At 38.7% G+C, this 20536-nt stretch overlaps 1 protein-coding gene across 1 annotated transcript in view; it reads right to left on the reverse strand.

The window, feature by feature from the left end:
- The window catches only part of slc41a2b (solute carrier family 41 member 2b), a 30780-nt gene continuing 10244 nt past the window's right edge, over positions 1–20536 (reverse strand). Inside the window, exons 8-11 of the mRNA XM_088003061.1 lie at positions 17201–17280; positions 11276–11407; positions 8541–8689; positions 1–2504 (exon numbers count right to left, since the gene is read on the reverse strand). Coding sequence (XP_087859187.1) covers positions 2319–2504; positions 8541–8689; positions 11276–11407; positions 17201–17280 — 547 coding nt within the window. The 3' untranslated portion in view covers positions 1–2318. The remainder of the gene's footprint in view (positions 2505–8540; positions 8690–11275; positions 11408–17200; positions 17281–20536) is intronic.

Raw genomic sequence — 20536 nt, forward strand, 5'->3', positions numbered from 1 at the left:
TTCACTTTTCAAATTAGTAACATTTATTTTGAAATATTTAGGTCCATATGAGCTAGAAGAGAGAACAGGATTGCACAGTTGTATTAATCATTCCAAAATAATAATAAAAAAAAGAAAGAAAATCATCGTAACCCAACATATTTCACTCCCAATAGTGGGTGTGTCATTTGAAACAAGGTAAAAGCAGTAAAAAGAAACTTGCATTGATAGCAGTGAGAACACCAGGCTAGTGAATCTCTAGAGGCACATGAAGAAGGAAGAGAGGCTCTTCTGAACACAGCAGCTCTCAGACACACCTGCTAAGATGGCTGCTTTCTGTGATGTAATAACATGACACCCTGATGAATCCTCTAAAACTTTTTCAATATTTTCTTTGCACAACTAAACTGAAAAAAGAAAAAAAAATCTGATAAGTAAAAACAACACACCACAAAAACAAACAAACAAAAAAAAAAAACAGTGAAGCAAAGTGGTGGCAGTATCATGCTCTTGGGTTACTTTTCTTAAGATGGAACTGGGTTTTTGTGAAGGCAGATGAAATTACAATCCGCTCCAAATCCCACTTGTGTCTGCTAGACGTCTGAAGATGGGTTTGATTTTTCAGCTTCACAGTGAGACCAAGCGGACAAGTAAGACTGCAGAAATAAATCCAGCAGATTAACTGATTTCTACAACATGAAAGTCAAATTGTGTCAAAAATGATGCTGCCATTTCCTTCACATCTTTCCAGCAGTCATTTCAGCAGGCTGTGTAAACTTGAGAGAGCCGCTGATCGTATTATAGAAGCCTCATTTCTGCTGCTGCTGTGGCAGCTGTCAGCTAGAATCAGCTCCCTGAAAGAGGTGAGCTCCACTGAAGAGCCTTCAGATGGAACTCACCTGGAAACAAGAACAGAACACAAAACTGCTGCTAAGTCAGGTTGAATAGTGACGGCTGTTTGCTGGTATGCAAGTCAACACCGTGGAAACAACTATGTTTCCGCCATGGGGGACACTCATTTTGCCCCTTTGCCATTTTTTGACACACTATTTATCTTCTATAACCTTCTTGAGGTCAACTGTAATGAAACATGGATATGTCGCTTCAATAAATATCTTATGTGATTTTGGTTTCACCAGAGTTCATAATGATGGTGATCGGCCAGGAAATTACAATCGGTGGATCTCTAGAGAATAATACGCAATTTGAAAATACAGCAAATTTGAGCATTTTGTACAACTATGTAGCTGCACTATTCAAAAATACCAACCAACTGAAATGAACTCAGATTAATAAGGATGTCTAAACTGGCAAAGGGGCGAATTGGCCTCCAAACAGAAACAAAAGTAAAAGTCTTCCTGCTTAGACACAAAACAAGAATACACAATTTGACAAAAATAAAATATAGAATATAACTAATGGAATTTAAAGCATAAACAGAAATTTATCAACAGCTTTTTATTTCTTCTCTTTCATCAGCTCCTTCATCTGATTGCTACATATGCTAATGCTAAATGATGAGATAATAAATGACATATTTAATCTGAGCAGATCTGTTATTTCACAAGGCATCATGAGAACCTTCAGGAAAAGTACCATCTGTTACCAAAAAGATGTTTGGGGTCACCAACTTCCCTCTTCTGTAAGCAGAAATATTGAGCTGCATAATTCTGCTGTTTTTGCAAGTGTGAGAAAAAATATTCATTCAGCCAGCTGACCAGCAGTTGCTCAGCAACAGGTGGAGGAGGAACTCTTTAAAACATTCATAAACCTTGATGTCAGGACCCATGTGATGATGGTGGAATGAACCTGTGGGAACAGAAGGCTGTGTGTGTGTGTGTGTTTGTGCTAAAGCAGGCTGAATGGAGGATGTTAGCTGACGTCTGTTCCGGTTTCAGCCGGTCCGGTCACAGTCGCTGCCTTTAAAGTTCTCTCTCTCATTCGGCCATTGCGGTCTTAGATTTTCACAGGGAGTTCGTTTTGGGATTTCTTGTGCATAAAAAGTTCCCAAAATGTCCAAAATATTTTCACCTCCTCGATGAGAAGAAGGCCATGTTTTCGTACTCCTCTCGACAAAACCAGCAAAATAAAACTCAAATGCTTTGGTACAAAAGATGCAGATTAGAATGGCTGCAAAAAGCCCAACAAAAATCAGAGTCTTAAGTTAAGAGTATGAAGCCTTCTACATGTAAGAAAACAAGGCAGAAGAGAAAGTGAGTCTGTATCCCAACATGTAGATAAAGTTACTTCCAGAATTTGAAGGGGCCGTGAGAAAACGCACCGGGTTCCATCAGGGCAAGAGGGCGCTAGAGCTGGGTGTTCTAGCTGCGGCGGCCGGCTCAGTCTCCCACATCGCTGTCTTGGTCTCCGATGAGCCACAGGAAGTGGAAGCTGAGCGCCAGCAGCGCTGTGCCCAGCAGGTCCCCCAGAGCCGTCAGGTAGGGGATGGAGAAGCTGTCGGGGTCTTTGCCGCTGCGCCACATGGAGTGAACCATCCAGTCTGCTATGCACAGCAGCAGCAGAACCTGCAGGACCAGCATGGACAGACTCACTCACAGGAAACTTCCTGCACATATAAAACTCAACATTTTCAAAAGACCACAGGTTTTGAACTGAAATGTTAAGTTTTGGAAGGTGCCTGGCTACCTAAAGATTAGGATGGTGGCAGGGAAGCATTCCAAACTCAAAGGTTTAGAGCTGACAATTAAAAATAAATCTGAAAAATAACAGCAGAAATTCACCAAAAGCTGCTCAGCTACTATAAGAGTTGTAAAGATTTGTGCAATAATTATTAAGAAAGAGTACAAGTGATCTTCAACATGTCATTTTTGATGATGTAATTAAAAACAATTTAATTTCTATGTTGTATTCTTTTGAGAAATCCATTCAGAAATGTCTTGTGTTGAAAGTTATTCTAAATTAGCTGTAGGAACATTTTGTATGCTGCCTCTGGGCTCCTTCATAACTAAGGAACCCAGTTATGAAGGAACTGGGTTCCTTCACAGGATTTCTTACTATTGCTTAGCAGATATAAAAATCTAACTGTTTAGGGGAAAAAAATCAGAGCAGGCTGAATTTAAACTTTCTTGACTAATCTAACCAGAGGTAATTTTATTTGAATAGGTTTTCATTCACACTCGGCTCGGAGTGTGATGTGGTGATTGATGAATCTCACTCACACCAGATTATTTGTAGAATTAAGCTTTTGAATTTCAGGTCAAGATGGCCGCCTTTTTTTAGCCTTTAAACTAATTATTGTATCATTCTTACAAATTGGCCACCATCTTGAATGTTTCAGTGGCTAAAGTTTTTTTTTTGTTTTGTTTTGTTTGGGAAAAACAAGCAAGCCCATGGGAACATATGTGCCAAGTTAGTGTCTTTGTATCCGCAGACTCAATTATCTGCTACACTGGTAAGAGAGCTCAGGTTTAATAATTAGATCCATAAATTAACTAAAGACAATGTGCATTAAAGTGTTCTCACTTAGAAATTCAACCACACTCCTTCGGTGAGGTTAGGTCAGGGATTTAGCTCCTGTTACTATGGCTGGAAGGAAGAAGTGCTTCAAAATGCAGCCCAGAATAGCACAAACACACAAAACTGAAATAAGAGAGTAAAACCTGGAAGCAAAGTTATGATAATTGTTATTCATGATTTAGGTTTCCAGACCAGGAGGGATGATGGTGACAGAAAAAAGGGAAGTCTATTAAAAGATAAGGGCATGTCTATAAATTAAAAGAAAATGAGCTGTCAAGAGGGTTTGTAGTGGCATAATTATCAAAACAAAACCACATTGCTGTCGGTGATCAACACCGACGCGTAGAAAACATGCAGGGATGATGGTGTCAAACAGCAGGGAGAACTGATTGTAATGATGTATCATCCTCTGTGCAAAAACACAAGAGCTCCGAGAGCGCTGACAGCCTTTCATGGCTTAAAAGATGAAGGTATTTCACTGATCTAATATGAAATACTGCTTAGAAAAATGCCGTCCTGCTTTGTTTTGCCCGGTACTCTTTAGAGATGATACGATGAAAGCGTTTTAGAGATGTAACCTCTGTCAGACTAATGAAGAAGTGTGGGCGAGTTAGAAATTTTCAGCAACGTCCCTTTCTTTCTTTTCACAGTGGCTGGAGGTTCTTTCAAACCACCCGGCTTCAGGAAACCGTCTCTGCCTTTGTGGAAGCTTCTATAATTACCCTGGTGGCAAGAAAACATAAATACGCAATGAGGGCGGAGATGTAAGAATTGCAGTAATACGTTCCGATTTCTTGGTACCTGTGAGAATACGGGCAGCTGCATTTAGCAAGCCAGTGAATAATCCTGTCAACTTGTCACAAATGCAACGATTTCTATTAGTTGCTCTTTGATTGGAAACCTTCAAAGTTAATCATTTTTGAGTGATAAAAAGCTCATTTAGTAATAGCAGTTCCTCGTTCCTTCCTAACATCACAAGACACCAAGAACCTCAAACCTCTCTGGCTGAAGCAAAGAAACTCCTGGCCTCCTGGGGGAAACATCTCCAAAATGCAGGTGTTTGCCCATATCTTATCATATCATATCATATATCATATCAATGTGTTGGACTTCCATTTCACTCATCAAACCGCACCTCCCAGTGTGCCTTGCGCGAGACACCATATTTGTTGGCAAATAAGCTAGCTTCGAAGGTAGTGGCGTCGCTCCCTGGAGGCACGCCCACTTTAACGGGGCCACACTTGTATGTGGACCATTTTTTTCTAAGAACTTTTCAAAACCTTCACAATGTTACCTAGAGAAATATGAAAGAAATACTATTTGTGTACCCAATTTTCTAAGTTCCCGCATGGCCGACATTAGCACATGCAAAACCCTCTGCAGTTTGCCTCTAGAAGCCCCCTGGAACTGCTTCTTCAGTCGTCAACAACGAGGTTTTTTCATGGTCTTGCCAAATCCCTGCACTCTGCTTCATCCTGAACGACCGAGCTCAGTGCATAGTAAGAGTTTGTTTTTCTATGCGTCTAGGCTGAAATAAGGTCTTTCTTTTATGTTTTTGTTTAATGCTTCTGGTTGAAAATGTGCTGATTGGATGCTGTGAGATTCTCAAGGTGATTTGTGCTGGTTTAAAGTGTGTGTGAGATGTTTGGATTCAGAACACAGTTTAATCTGGCGTTGCCAGCATCCACTGGCTTTCACTTTCTTGTTGCCTCAATTGTCCTTTGTTGCTTCCCTTTATTCACACACACCCCATTGAAGACCAAGTGTTTTTGGTTCTGTTCCTGGTTTGGTAAGGGCTTAACAAAACCACATGTTCTTTGTCCTTTTATTAGCTGAAAACTAAGCAAAACCACATGTTGCTTTGTTCCTTTTACACACATTGGCCACAGTGGAGAAAATCAGTAGATAGATTATGTATCGGTAGATAGAGGAAGATATTATTTAAGGTGTTATGTGATTATGGAAAATGTCAAAATTATAGACAGTGATGTTGGATGAAAAAACCTTCATCCCAACAGTTTTCTCTAGAGCTACAGTCAGGACTCAGTGTAGACCCTTCATGTTCATCCATCTCTCTATGGATGATGGAGGAACTGGCGCAGTCATGTCGGAACATCTAAAAAATATTCACCCAAAGTTGGGAAATTAAAGTTAATATGCTGAAGCATTAGGAATTCTTTCACCTGAACTGTAAGTGACTATAACCCATTGCATCTGGTGATGTATATCTTGGATGCAGTTGCTCAGCCATGGAAACATGTTCCTTAAAGCTCTCCATTGTTGTTGAGCTAATCTGAAGGGCATCTGAAGTTTGGAGGTGTCTGTATGCTACACTGTTTAGTACTGGGTGTTCCCTGCACTCCAATCCTTCTTTCTGGAAAAAGACGAAGTTGAGTTGCTGATCTTCCAAACTACATTCACTGACAGTCAGTCAGCAACTTATTGCTCCACTGACTGTAGAAGTGGTGAGAAAATGTGACCTGTGAGATGGGAAAAGTGTTTCTATTGCAGTTTTGTGAAACAAATCCATTTCAATATGACCTCCCACCCCAAAAAAGAACATTATTAGAACTGTAATATAGCAGCTTTTCCCTTAGAGCTGGTTTAATAGAAACTTGTGGTTAAAGAAACCAATCTTTCAAAGTAGCTAACAGATGCTGTAAACTGACTGAATTTAATGGAGAGCCAAAGTTAGCTCAGTGCTGTTTGTTCTGTCAGGCAAACCAACCAGCACCTCATGGATCATTACTAACTGAACGCTTGGCGCTAACTGAATTAGCAGTCACCCTTTTCCCCTGAACACTTTAATTCTGCAGAGCGTGCTGCGTTCAGGCTCCTAATGAGTGTTGTTATTCTGTCTCTGTCTGCACAAACACACTGATGACAAAGCAGATTAAGCTCTAGAAGCAAGACGTGGTGCATATTTTAGCTTTCTCTCCCCAAACGGCAATAAAGTCATTGCTTTTAAGCAATGCAGACAGATTCAAAGCAGAATTCAGCTTTGGAATTTAATGAGTGAACTGATCAATATTCTGTGTTTAGTTTTTGTAAAGGCTACAATGTCAAACAGGCTGGGTGCAAGCTTCTTTTCAACTTACACAGCCCCCTCCCAGCCCCTTCCCACTGATGTTCCATCAGTGACTGTGGACCTCAAAGCAGCTCTGCTGGTAATGGAGCCAATTGATTTGTAAAGTCTCCAACTCCTCTGCAGCTTGCATAACATCCTAATGCGCCGTCTCTGCATTAAAGATTCAGGGGCACAGCAGGACAGAGAAAGAGCTGGACACACACACGCACACACACACACACACACACACAGAGAAGCAAGACTGTTAGCATTCCAAACACTACGACAAATCACAGTGAACCTGAATAAGTGAAAGCAGTCATTCATAACTGAATTCTCTCGGCTGGAACTACCCAAAACTCCTAATAGGTCAGACTCCTTCGGCTGGGTGTGAAAACACACAACTTCACAGAAGACACAGGGGTTAAATGTTTAAAGAGCAGACACACACTCACAGCTCATCTCAGCTGAAGTTGTTCATAACCTCAGGAGAAAATCCATGTTCTGTGTAAAATTCTTTTATAATACACTGTACTGACCTGTTGAAACCTGTCTATCAGCGAGTAGTGGCTGGTTATCAAACCATTTCCTGCTTCCTAATTCTGGTAAGACTGATTTAATGGTCACCTTGAAAATCGACAAGCAGGCAGCAGATAAAGAACTTGGGCGTGTGGTTTGACCCTGGGTTCTCTTCTTGAAAAGAGAAAACAAGAACTGCCTTTTATCACCTTAGGAACGTCGCAAAAGTATACATTTTATTTTTTGAAAATGCTGAGGTTCTTCTCTATGCATTTGTGTCTTCACACATCGGCTACAGCAAAGCTCTGTGTTCTGGGTTACCGAGGAAACGTTTTAGAGGTCTGCCCGCATTTGAACCAAAGCTGGGAAATACATGTGCAGTGGTCCCTGTAGAGCAGGGGTGTCCAAAGTCGGTCCTCGAGGGCCGGCTTCCTGCATGTTTTAGTTCTTTCCCTAGTGGTTGTAACAACCTCCTCAGCAGGCCAATGTTCTCCTTAGGCCTTCTGATGAGCCATCATTTGATGCAGGTGTGTTAAACCAAGGAGAGAACTAAAACATACAGGATGCCGTCCCTCGAGGACCGACTTTGGGCTCCCCTGCTGTAGAGGGATGACGCTGGACCACTCACCAATTTAAACATGATCTGGTTTGTGCCAATGGCAAAAAGCAAAGTCACTTCAAGGTTCGTACACTTTTCTTAAAGTAAGATTTAAACACTTTTCAAGCATTTTCAACATAATTTTCAAACTCTTACAGCACCACACTTTGGAGATAAAAAACAATACAACTGAATTAAAAAAGAAAGTTTGGACAGCTAAAGCTGAAGAAAATTTATATCAAGGCTGGACGAAAGTTCACCAAAAGGCAGAGAGATAAAACGGTCAGACTCTAAAAGTTAAAAATTTAAAATCTTTTCTCTCATTTCTTGCCTTAGAATACTGAATAAGTTGTTAAAAATTTATATTAAAACTGGGATAAGGAAGGACATATTTGACAGCTGAAATTATTGGTGAATTTTAAATTGTACCATCAACCATTATTCTCCATAGGACACAAATTTGCAACTGTACATTTCAATAAAGTCCTGTCATTTAAAACAGTGGTTCCTAACGTCTTCTAATCCAGATCAGAACAGTGATCTAGTCCATCAGGACCCAATTAAGACCTTATTCTTAGAGCATGCACAGGCTGCCATGGTTTCAGAAATCCTTGGATCTCCTTGGCAACCATATGCAAACGTTTCAGAAAGAGCAGGAGTTTTTAAAGAGACAAAAGACCCAATCTCAAGACGTTAAATATCAACGTCAAATTTCTTCCAAGTCATTTGATATATATATATATATATATATATATATATATATATATATATATATATATATATATATACATAAAAAACAAAACAAAAAAGACACGCTGCCCCTGTACAGCTTTATTTAGCAACAACAGAATCACATGGGACTACTCTGTGAGCGTGTTGCTTTAATGTGGAGATGCTCACCTGCAGCAGAGCAGCAGCCAGGTAAACGGACATGAAGATGGGGGTGAGCGTGGTGTGGCCACTCTTCATCAGGTGGATGGTGTAGAGGAAGATCAGGTGGCCGGGGATCACCAGAAGCAGCAGAACCTGAGCTGAGCGATGATTTGCTCCTGAGAAATTACAGGTTGAAGAGAAGGAAGGTTAAGGTTCTACATCTGGGGAGGCACAGCTGAATTATACTGGGAGTCCTGAAGCAAACAGCTAACAGTTACTAGAGAAAACTTCTGCTCTGCACACAGTAACCTCAAGAAGCAACATAGGATTGGTCTCTTTAATAAGGCACAAACACTGCAGGAGTTTTCAGCCACCAAAGACACAAATAAACTTCTGAGCCCTGGAAGAAAATCAGATCTATGCTCACTCAGAAGAGCTTCGTTTCAGATTGCGTGGGCTTTCTCTGGAGCATCCAGAAAAAGCCCACACAGTTTCTTTTAACATTTGGACTCTTATCAGTACAAAAAATTAGAATAAAAACACAGAGCTTTCTGTTTGGTTCTGACCATGTTCCTATATCTAAACTGAAATCTCTGCAGAAGCTGACATTTTTTGTTGTACACCAAGATTGTTGCGATCAATCATTTGTAAACTTGTGTGATTCACTTGATGTATTATAAACAATGCATCACTTTAGCTTTTTCAGCATAGTCTTAATTTGAAATATCTGTCAAGATCTGAACTCGTGATACAATAACAGGTGAAGACATCAAAAATCAGGATGAAAAATCAAAACAAAATCTGTGCAACACAGTGAGATTAAAACTGTGATCTATAAGCAACTAATGAATGGGAACCAGATCCAGAGCATGATACTGCCACCACTGTGCTTGACATCACCAACTTGCTGAAGTTGACACTGATGTTACAGCTCTTAGCTGAAACACTCAATAAAACACACCAATGTATTTAAAAATAAACCCAAACCCATTGCACAAATTAGAAGGTCATTGAAAAGTACATTTATTTTAGGAACTTAATAGTTAATATACACATATCATATAGATTAATTACACAGATGAATGTTTGGAAGCTGTTACTTCTGTTAATTATGATTTTTCCCTTACAGCTATTAAAATCGTGACATTTAAACTTACTAATTTAAGTAATTACAATGTACTTAAATTAGTTTGGCTGCAACAATTTTTTGAATGACTGAGTTTAAAGAAAAAACCCTTGAGGAAAAAAAATGAGAGACACAAATTATTGTGTCTCTCTCAATTTGATGATGATACTCAATATCATCATCATGGGTGTATGATATTGAGTATCATACACCCACAAACTTTATTCATACAGATGAGCCCCATTCTATAGAAAGATTTTATCAATTGTAAGACAATCACAAATAACACTAAGCTGCTTATTTTATTTGGATTATTTTATTATAAAGTTCTACATTTGAGTAAATAATTTGTTTTATTTTAAAGGAAGATTCAATGAGCAGATATCGGAATAGTTCATGTTGAAGGCAAGTCGATGTTATCAAAGTGTTCTTAAATGTACTGTTTTCACCAAATGATCCAATTTCAGTTATTCAAAAATGTTAATATTGAACAAAGTCATTTTGTATAGTTTATTCCTTAAAGCATCTCTAACGATCTGCCTTTGCTTGACATGAAGATTAAATATGTCCCTGTAAATCTGGATCAGAGCTGCATACTAGGACTGTGTGGATGAAAGCTGAAATTCATTTAGTGAATTTAGCCTCAGTCTGTCTTGGACATAATTACTTTTTCTGAGAGTTGGAGTTAGTCTCACATCTTATGAGCAGAATATTAAAGTTTTGTCAGACTTTGTCCTCATCTGTCCTGTGACTCTCCATCTGCAGCTATATCCAGCTTTGGCATTAGAAACACACTAGCTGTGTTTCTACTACAAACATGCACAAAACTTTGTCAATATTCCGCTAATGCCAAAAAAGCATAAATTTGCAACTGCAGTGTTTCCGTTAAATAAGAAAACACAATTAGAATCACACATGAGTAAGATTGTTCAAGTGATAAGTCATTAAAAAAACACGCTGCGCCATCATCCTCCAACTACTTCCTGTCACCTCCTTCAGGGTTTTGGCTGGTGGCAACATCTAGCTGTTGATCATGTTACTGTGTGATGAGGAAAAAAAATGTTTCCATTGCAGTTTTGCTAAATAAATCAATTTAGATGTGGCCAAAAATAAATAAATAAAAAATCACCTCATCCTAGTGGCATTGTTTTTTAAATGTGTGTGTTTCCATAAAATTATTTAAATAAAGCACAGTTAATGATTGATTTTCAATTTTGGGTAAACAGCTACAAGACATTGCAGTTTAATTAAAAGGTAAATTCTTTGATTGGGACAAAATGTTGATAAATTGTTCTGAAAGGCTTAGCAAGAACAACTCCAAGTCCCTTTCTGCAGCCCACTGCTGAGCACGGTGGTGGCAGCATCATTCTCCTGTTCTGGCTCACTTCTGGTATTGCTAGTATTTTGCAATATTTTGTAGGCCAAACAACATAACACAGTATGTTCTATCAGACCTTTTAGTAGGTTGATAGATCGATTAATGACTTCATCCTGATATTAAATAAAAATAAAAAAAAAGAAAAGAAATTATATTGTCAGCTGGTAGAACTAGTTTAAATCTGTGCCAGTTAATCTGCACGTTTGTTACATCACATGAGAATGAAGTGACCTCGGTGCAGTTGGTGGCTGGACTGACCTGTGCCACAGAATGTGCGGCAGGGGTAGTAGCAGCCCTTGGCCTCGTCAGGAACTTCTCCCGGAGCGCAGTGGAAATGCAGGTGGGTGGAAATCCTACTGGACTGGATGGCCACCAGGTTTCCTCCAATACCTGCACAAGACGGACAGGTGGGTCATCAATAGCTGAGAAAAGTAAAACAGTGTAAATGATCTAGAATTTCTTAAAATGACTACTTTCTCTAAGAAAGAGAACAACATCTCATAAAAGGTACAGCTAATAAAAACAGCTTGTTTTTTTGCATGTTTTTATGCAATATTTGCATAGCATTTTTGTAACAGAATGTTTCAGTTTCCATAAATGTTGAAATTTACACCCTGCAGTTGAAAAAATGTAATAATTAGCTTTTAATAGATTTTTTATTGAAAAAAAGAGGGTAATTCTTTAAAAAGGGAACATAGTAGATTTATGAATCTACTAATCAATACCAATTCAGCTGAACTGAAGACAAAAATGGTTTTTAGTTTTAAAGTTTGCTTGTACCCCAGAATATACACTATCTCTTGACATTTAAGACAAGTTTGAGGTAGCAAAAATATTCTGATTTTTCTTATCACAAGTAAAGATATCCAAAGACCCCTGTTTAAGACTTTGGAAATAATGCAGGATAACAAACAGTTAAAGTTTGAATAGTCCGTCTATTGTAGCTCTCCTGCTTGTCCAGAAATACACCAAAAACACATTTGTTTATGTTTATTATGAACAAGTTAAAGGTTTCACAAACTTTTAATGGCTTTTGGAACTCTGAGTCTAGGCCTTTTAGAGTTCTCATTTTTAAAGGATCAACTTTAAGTCAAGTAACCTTTACAGTTAAATCACCATCACTGATAACTGGCTGCAAAATGAGGAATGAACTTCCAACATTTCAACTTTGTAGCTTTATTCACTCTATATTGACCTCAAGACAGGTTCATTCACAGACAAATGACGGGTCTATTTCTTTAACAATACCAGGTAATAGGAAATAACATACATATTAACATTGGAGAAACTTCGCAATTATAGTTTAAGATTTTGAAGGTGGGTTGCTTCATCATCAATACATCACCCCAAATGTTTATCTGTATTAATCTCAAGGCTTTAACAGATCAAATAAGTAATCTTCTCTTAATACCTGATGCTTTATTGCCAAGTGTGAATTTATATAATAATGGAAATGCATGTCAGCCTCTTATCATTTTCAATCTGAATATAAAACAAAGCACAAAGAAACACTTTAAAATCTTTGAAAAACACCTGAGGAGGAGGAAAAAAGTGACTTTCATGAGAGAAAGTGATTCAGAACACAAGAAGAGCTTCACCTAAAAAAACAAAACAAAGCAGAGCAAGAAAAAAAGGACAAGATGACAAGCAAAGATTAAAGCAGGTTTCACAAAGTCACATCAAAGGCTTTCTAACACCTGAAACTCTATGCATTTGTTTGACTAATAAAATAAATGGAACAACATGAAATGTATCCAGCCACAAAATCATCGAAGCCTCCAGCCTGTCAACAACCAACAGGCTTCTGAATGTTTCATTAGCAGCCAGTTCTTCCTGGTAACTGAGGAAAAATGCACTGATCTGCTTTTTCCACTTCTGATATCAGTAGCTGAGGCTTAGTCTCAGCTGATACGATCTGATACAGAAAACAGGAGAACTGACCTAAAACATTCATTTAAAAAAACAAACAAACATAAATGATCTGAATTACAGATTTTTTTACACCAGTACAGAACACTGAAATACCCCAACAGCTTCACAAGCTTGGTCCAACATGTAAAAACAACTTCCATCTGTTCAGTCAGAGCAGTCAGGATTAGAACAGACAATGTAAAATAAATGATAAAGAAAGTCAAACTGATAAAAACAATAATTGACTGTTGTAAAAATAAACTGTAACATACCTTCTTTTAAATGGTTCAGAAAGTGCAATTAGGAATTCTAAATATAATTTAAAATAAATTATAATGCATGATGTCGTTCAGACCACAAAGCATAGAATTAATTGAATAGATCTGTCCTTATGGATTGGGAACATTGCCACCAATATGCAATCTAAAAAAATGTTCAATATCGGAACTGATGTAAACATTGATATAGATCAGATCAGATCAGATCAGATCAGATCAGATCAGATCAGATCAGAGCATCTCTACATTTGGGGTGCTTTATTGGAGAAACTGGTGAAGTCCTGATTACTCAGAACTGCATTTATGATACTGCAAGGAGTTCTTACAGAAAAATGAAAAGTAATAGATTACTTGACAAAGGCTATAAAAGCAACAATGAGATGTGATGTAAACCCAGATATTAGGAGGAGCTCCCAGCGCCAACAGCTGGAGAAACAAAGCTACTGTTTGCTCTGGATCCATGTGTGAATAAAATAGCCAGTGGAAACCATAGCAAGGTGAAATATATAAGTGTTTCAATTATCCTTTTAATCTTACCACTCAGGAAGAAACACACACCTGTGTTGGTTTGTATGCTACTTGAATCTACAGCACTAAAACCAAACCAGAAACCTATTTGCATCAGATAATGGGTGAGGAATGCGATGGCATCCAGCAGCAGTGTGTGACCGTGCTGGTGACCAGCTTGAGGAGGTCTTCTGTTTGTTCAGCTGGGTAAATTGTTACCATGTCTTGTTTCTTCTAACTTCATTAATCATCCAATCAGATCTCCAGATGAAGCAGAGCGTTGTTGGTGGGAAGGTTTTTTCATGGCCGCCAGCATAATCTTACTGCTCAACCCACAAATATGTTTTCCTTACAAATGTGGCTTTACTGAAAATTTATTGCCAAAAAGTAATGCTACAATAAAGAAGTAATCAGCTAGACAGACTTACTTTCCTTTTCTGCTGCATCAGCACTGCTGACTCTTTCTGAAAATCTTTTACTTAGAAAAACAACCTAAAATGTTCATTTCTAAAATGATCATGACATTTTTTTCCAACCATATCAGGTAAGAGTCAGACAATCATTTATTTGCTGTGTGTTTCTTTTCTTTAGGCCACAGAGTGTTTTAATCAGCAGAAACAACTAAACAGCCTCAGGGTTTTTCCTCCGCTTGTCATCAGAATTTTGAAAATGATGGAGATTTAAAAATTCGCTACAACACAAAAACTGATTATATTTATGAGCAGGCCCCTCCCTGGAGACCTCAGTTGTTTGGCGCAGATAATGTCTCAAAGGAAAGCAGGACAGAAGAAGAATCCTCTCTTTAACTCTCTCTCATTAATGCCACTTAATTAAAAGCTTATCTCTTGTTGTTAAGGTGCCAAAAGAACAGACAAGCACAGCTCCGGCTGCTAGCAACGGGATGTGGAAAAGGTCCAGTTTAAACTAAACAGATACACAGAAAGCAGCCGTCTGCCAGCTCCAGTCTCATTAGGTAAAGTTTCTACAGTTTTTTTGAAGCAGGGGTTCACTAAGCAGGGCTGCTTCCCCCGTTTTCACATCCACCATCACTCACTGTTCGCTGCACTGCACAAGATAAATGGACTCTGTGTCCCTGGTATCCATCTTGTCTAGAAACTATTTGTCTCCATCTCTGTTCTCGGGGTCAAAGACTGCACTAATTAAAACAAAGGAGGGAGATAAAGGAGACAAACAACAACAGAGCAACTTTCCTCATCTCCTTCACTTTGATGTCAGCTCGTAGGAACGGCGTGTGTGAAATGAATCGATGGAATATATGAACAGCTCAAAGAAGGGTTTCATTAAGGCCATTCCTAAAGAGGAAAACCTATAAAACAGCAGCAGAATTCTGGTTCATTATTACAAACAGCTGGTTCTAATAACTCATAAGGTCTTAACCAAACAATGATCCAAAACACAGCTCCAGATCTATTCTGGCATTCACGCAGAGGAACAAGTAAAATGTTCTGCAATAGCCATCACAGTCACCAGACCTGAACATCATTGAACATCTGTGGGATGATTTGAAGTGGTCTGTCCATCAAACCCAACTGAATTGGAAACGTTTAGCAAGGAGGAATGGTCCAAAGTACCTTCATCCAATATGCAGACGCTCACTAGAAGCTACAGGAAGAGTCTAGAGGCTGTTACTTTTGCAAACGGAGGATCTACTAGATATTAATGTGATTTTTTCTGTTGAGCTGCCTAAATTTTTGCACCTGTCAATTTTTTTCTCTGTGTATTTTGCACATTTTCTATTTAATCCAATAAACCTCACTGAACTACTGAAATATTACCGAGTCCATTGGTTATATCACGGGTCTCCAAACTTTTTCCTGTGAGGGCCACATAACTTTTCCTCTCTGCTGGGGGCCGGAGTCAATTTGTAACAGAAAAAGTGTGACGTTTGCAGGAGTACCTAAATGTAAAAATAAATTGTTTTCTAGAAAGCACAATCAAATAACATTCTCTGGGTTCTTCACAGAAAAAAATCCAGTAAGGATTATAGTCCGTATTTTCCGAACTATGAGCCGCACCGGACTATAAACCACAACCCCAAAGTTTTTTTTTTTTTTTTTAATAAACCAGTAAACATGCACATATAAACCGCAGATATCTCTCCCGCTCCAGGTTTTCCATAACTATGCAGCAGCAGCAGAGGGGGGCGGACACCCAAAATTTGAGTCATAACAGGTCAATTGAATATCACATTTATTAGGGTGCCGTAAGAACAGAGGGGAATCCCAAACAGCTGACATATCGCGCAACTGAGAGTCCGGTGGATATCGGAGATGATATGTGGAAATGTTTATTATTATATGTAAAGGTTATTATTATGTTTATTCAGTTAAAAATGTTAACTATGAAAAAACATATTCACCTCCAAATCATAGTGCAGCAAATAGAGCGGCTGCTCCCGTCGTCTTTTATCCACCGCCTTTTCCTTTCGTTACGTCTTTTATCTCTTAAAATGACTCCACAAACTATCACTATTGCTTCTACATCGTCATCCGTGTTTGGTTATTCTAAATTCCCGCTATGTTGGGAGTTTTGTGGATTTTCTTCTGGAATCGTGATGTTCCTGACTGGAATCGGTTCGTGTTGTTCCTGCCTTGGAGACACGAACCGATCGAACCTGTTGTACTTTTATCAGCTCTGTGGTCACAGAGGTTTGGAGACTATTCTTAAATCTTGCCGTTTAAACCAGACTTAAGACTCACAAGCTCTACTCATCTCCTCTCGACCACTGCCCAAACGCTCTGACTCTGGTCGCTATGGTAACGTTTATATATCCATTCAAAATAACAGAAGCGCCACAAAAACGAACATTTTACTTTCGTGAAAATTTTAACTCACGATAATGACTAACGGGAGCCCTGAGCTTGTTTCTCTGCAAGGAGACATCAGGGAGTGATGAGAGACAATGACACCCGAGCTGTGTTCCTTGAGCACAGCCTGCTTGGTCTCTATGTGGCAAAGCAGCTTGAATCTTGGTCGCCGCATGTTACACAGAGCTGCTTGTAATGTGGGACTCACCCACCGGTCCAGGATAAATCCATCCACCTGTCTCTTCTCTGGGCCTTTTCCCCTTTGCAAAGAAACTTTCCAAAGACATCTGATCTGTTTCTTACTCATTTTGCTGCTTGTGGGCTCAGTGTTGGCGCGCAAGTAACTGAGACTTCCAATGATTCACTTCCTGCTAAAGAGCCCCCTGGTGGTTGAAGGAAAATTCACATATAAACGGCTTATAGTCCGGAAAATACGGTAAATGAAAAAAAAATTTTTTTGAATGCTTTCTGGTATTGTTCAGGGGGCTGGACCAAATATGGAGGCGGGCCAGATCCGGCCTGCGGACCGTAGTTTGGGGACCCCTGGGTTATATGATACAGCAAACTGAAATAACTGATCCAAACACCCACATATTTGGAAATTAAAATTAAGATTATCAAACTTTTTCATATAACAAAAAAGAGCAGTCAGTACTCACCGTTGATAACTGGGGTGTATACTACAATGCCAGCTAGGTTAGGGTCAGACACTGTTTTGTCCAAAATGAGTCCTCCAATACTGCAACACACAACATACACAGATTAACTGGTGGTGTTATTTTTAACATTAAAAAGGGCAAAAAGAAAAAGAAAAAAGAACAAAAATAGAGAAGAACCAGTTTTATCATTTGTTGACTAGGAGGTGAATGTGGAATAAAGGATCTGGCCTTACATGACCTTACACACAAGGATCAGGTCCAGTTTTTATGCTTGTTGCTCATATGTACTGTTACCTGTTAAAAATGGTTTGCATTGGTGCTGAAACTTTATTCATCCCAAAGAGATGAATAAAGTTTCTATCCATCCATCCATCTGCAACAGATTTTCAGTTTAAATTATATATTTACAATCACCTGTGGTGTCTGTGAGTGGTTATCTCTCAATCATTAATTAAATCTAAACTTCCCCCAAACTGGAAGAGATTAGAAATCAGTTTAAACGCTGAGAGAAGTTCGTGGTTGGCACACCAGGTTGCTCTCCAAGCAGGATAGCAATCTTTTCTCAATAGCAGGAAACCACAGAAGCTTCTGAAACATGGTACAGCTACTGCTGTTTGGGTTCTCCTCCAGAGGTACTGCAACAACCTTTCAATAGCCATCTTTCCATCAACATTTTTTTTCTAACGTATTGCGTTAGAAAAGGTTGATAATAATTCAAAATACCGTAATACTTCTATTTTGTAAAAATGTTTTTCTGCTTATTTGTGTTTCAATGCATCAAAAGGAAGATGGAAACACATTTTCTGAAAAAGTTCTGAGGTAATGAACTTTCACCGCCCAAACCTCCAGAATGGATGGGAGGTCTGTCAGCATGCAGTGGCTGGCGAGAGGCACTCTAGGCTGGGATGGGTGTGGAGGAACACTCCCTTCCACTGGTGGTGGTGGAAGGATCGGAAAATTTCAAAGTCTAAATCTCCAGCTCTGAGGACGACTCTTTTCATTTATCTGCCATGTGTGATCCATAACCTTTATTTGACCAGGAATGTCTCATTGACATTAAAAATCTATTTCAAAAGGGACTTGGGTAAACATGCTAGTAGCAACCTCTACTTCCTGTTTATTCAGCCATGTGTAGCGTCAACATCTGATGAAATCCCACTTTCCGTGATTTGCTCCAAATGAGTGGATGGAAACGAGCCTAATTCTTTCTTTTTAGCGGCAGTTTAAAAGTTTGCTCAAAAGTTGCTTGACAGTTGGATGGAAACAGCTGAATCAATCAATTTTACATGTATAGCACATTTCAACAAAACTGCAGTCCAAAGTGCTTTACATTGTGAAAACATATAAAAACATCAGCTGAATAACAGCAGTTCAGTCATTTGACTTGACACAGGTGTGTTTGGTTAAACGAAATCACCAATTGGAGCAGTGAAAGTGTCATCGGTCATAGTTTGACTGAAAATCGCTGCGGTCAACTCCTCTCTCTGCAAAAGTGTGGGAGGAGTTAGTGCTCAACGTCAGCTGACCTGTTACATTGTTTCACAAATTTTTCACTTCTTATGGCGAAAAATTACATTCCAATGTCTCAGTCAAAACGTACCTGATTATGGAAGGCATAGCTGATGTTCATGCAGTTCACTAGTACAGGTGAAACTATATGTCCAGTTTTGGGGGCCGACAAAAGGAAAGCTGAGATTACAGCAAAGTCGCTCTAGTTTATCTCTTTCCATTTCAACGTGTCACAGACCATACTGGACTGGAAAATGTTTATCTGCTTCGGACGCTGCTATCCCCCGGCTTAGTCTTGGCTGGCCACTGTATTCTGCGTCGATGCCTAAGCTCTGTATTCCACACCTAAAGGTCATAAATCTTCAGTAACTTCCATCTGTTTAATTTTCCATTTCTCTCTTTCAAATTTTTCTCGACTCAGCCGTGAAAATGGATGCAACCATTGCTGCAAGCCAGAAAACATCTGACTAGAAAAGGAGGTCGGAATGATGATAAATGTCATGTAATAAAAATCACAGCACGGTTTTCTTTCTACTCACTCCCTCACACACAGGTTTTGGATCTGCTCCTAACATCTATAATTAATGAGTGTTTGTTGCAGGAGGGCTTCCTGCATTACAATGCATTGTCACTACACAATAAAATATTTAACAATTTAAGACGGTAAATAAGGGCTCTTTTCTTTACACATACCTTTTATTTTAAGTAGATCTAGTAGAAAAACATATTTCCTGCAAGAAGTTCCACTTTTATTTGTTGTACCAATATCTCCATTCGCTAACCCTGAAGGTATTAGCTGACACAGTGAGACAGCTCTAACCTGGAACCGTTTTAGAGAAATTGATTTTTTATTTTTTAATGTTTAGACTTAATTTTAAACCGCAGTAATGTTTTAACAGTACAAGGAAAAATATATTGTATGATGTGAGGTATCAGTAGGAACTGGAGAAAGTTGATATCAATAGCTGCTTTTCCACTGACCATTTACTTTGACATTGATATTTGGCATTTCAAAAATAAATTTGTTCAACGGAAACAATTTCTGTTGAATGACAGAGATTGCTTTAAATAAAGGTAGTACTGGATTCAGAGATTTGTGCAAATTGAAATTACAAAAATAAATTAACTTAATGGAAACACAGCAATTTTGAAAAACAACTCATTTTTTGATGCAAAGTTTTGCCACCTTAACCTTAGAAAGGTTAACCTAAAGGTTAACCTTTCTAAGGTTAAGGTTAAGGTGGTGCTTTGGCTGTACTGAAATTGTTTTTTTGGCAAAACTACAATGGAAACAGTTTTTTCCTCATCACACAGGTCACATGATCAACATTCTGATGTTGCTGTTGATCCAAACCACGAAGAAGAAGATGACGGGAAGTAGTTGGAGAATGATGTTGCAACATATTTTTATTTTTTTTAATGACTGATTGTGTGAACAAACCTTTTCACGCGTTTTACTTGATAGAAACACCGCAGTTGTGTTTTTTGATAAAGTTCTGCACACATTTATAAAGGGAATGCAGCTTGTGATGTCAGAGTTAAGGACATACTTTGTGTCCTTCCTGTGCTACTCTTTCAGAACATTCACTCCTACAAATATTCCCCTAAACTGATAATCTGACTTAGGAACGTTTTAAACAATATCCATTCATTCTGAATAAACCAACAGATTATTGTTGATATTTCAATAATCAACCTAGATGGTGATATGCACTGCTAGTATTAATTTTTCCTGCATCTACTTGGCTAATAAAGAGTGAAAGGCCGAGTTGAATTATGTGCGCCGAGAGAAAAGAAAGCTGCAGAGGAAGAGAGTTGTTTCCCTCC

The sequence above is a fragment of the Poecilia mexicana genome, unplaced genomic scaffold (genome assembly GCF_051168715.1).
Source record: "Poecilia mexicana isolate PSO_F unplaced genomic scaffold, ASM5116871v1 scaffold_23, whole genome shotgun sequence".
Classification (NCBI taxonomy): domain Eukaryota; kingdom Metazoa; phylum Chordata; class Actinopteri; order Cyprinodontiformes; family Poeciliidae; genus Poecilia; species Poecilia mexicana.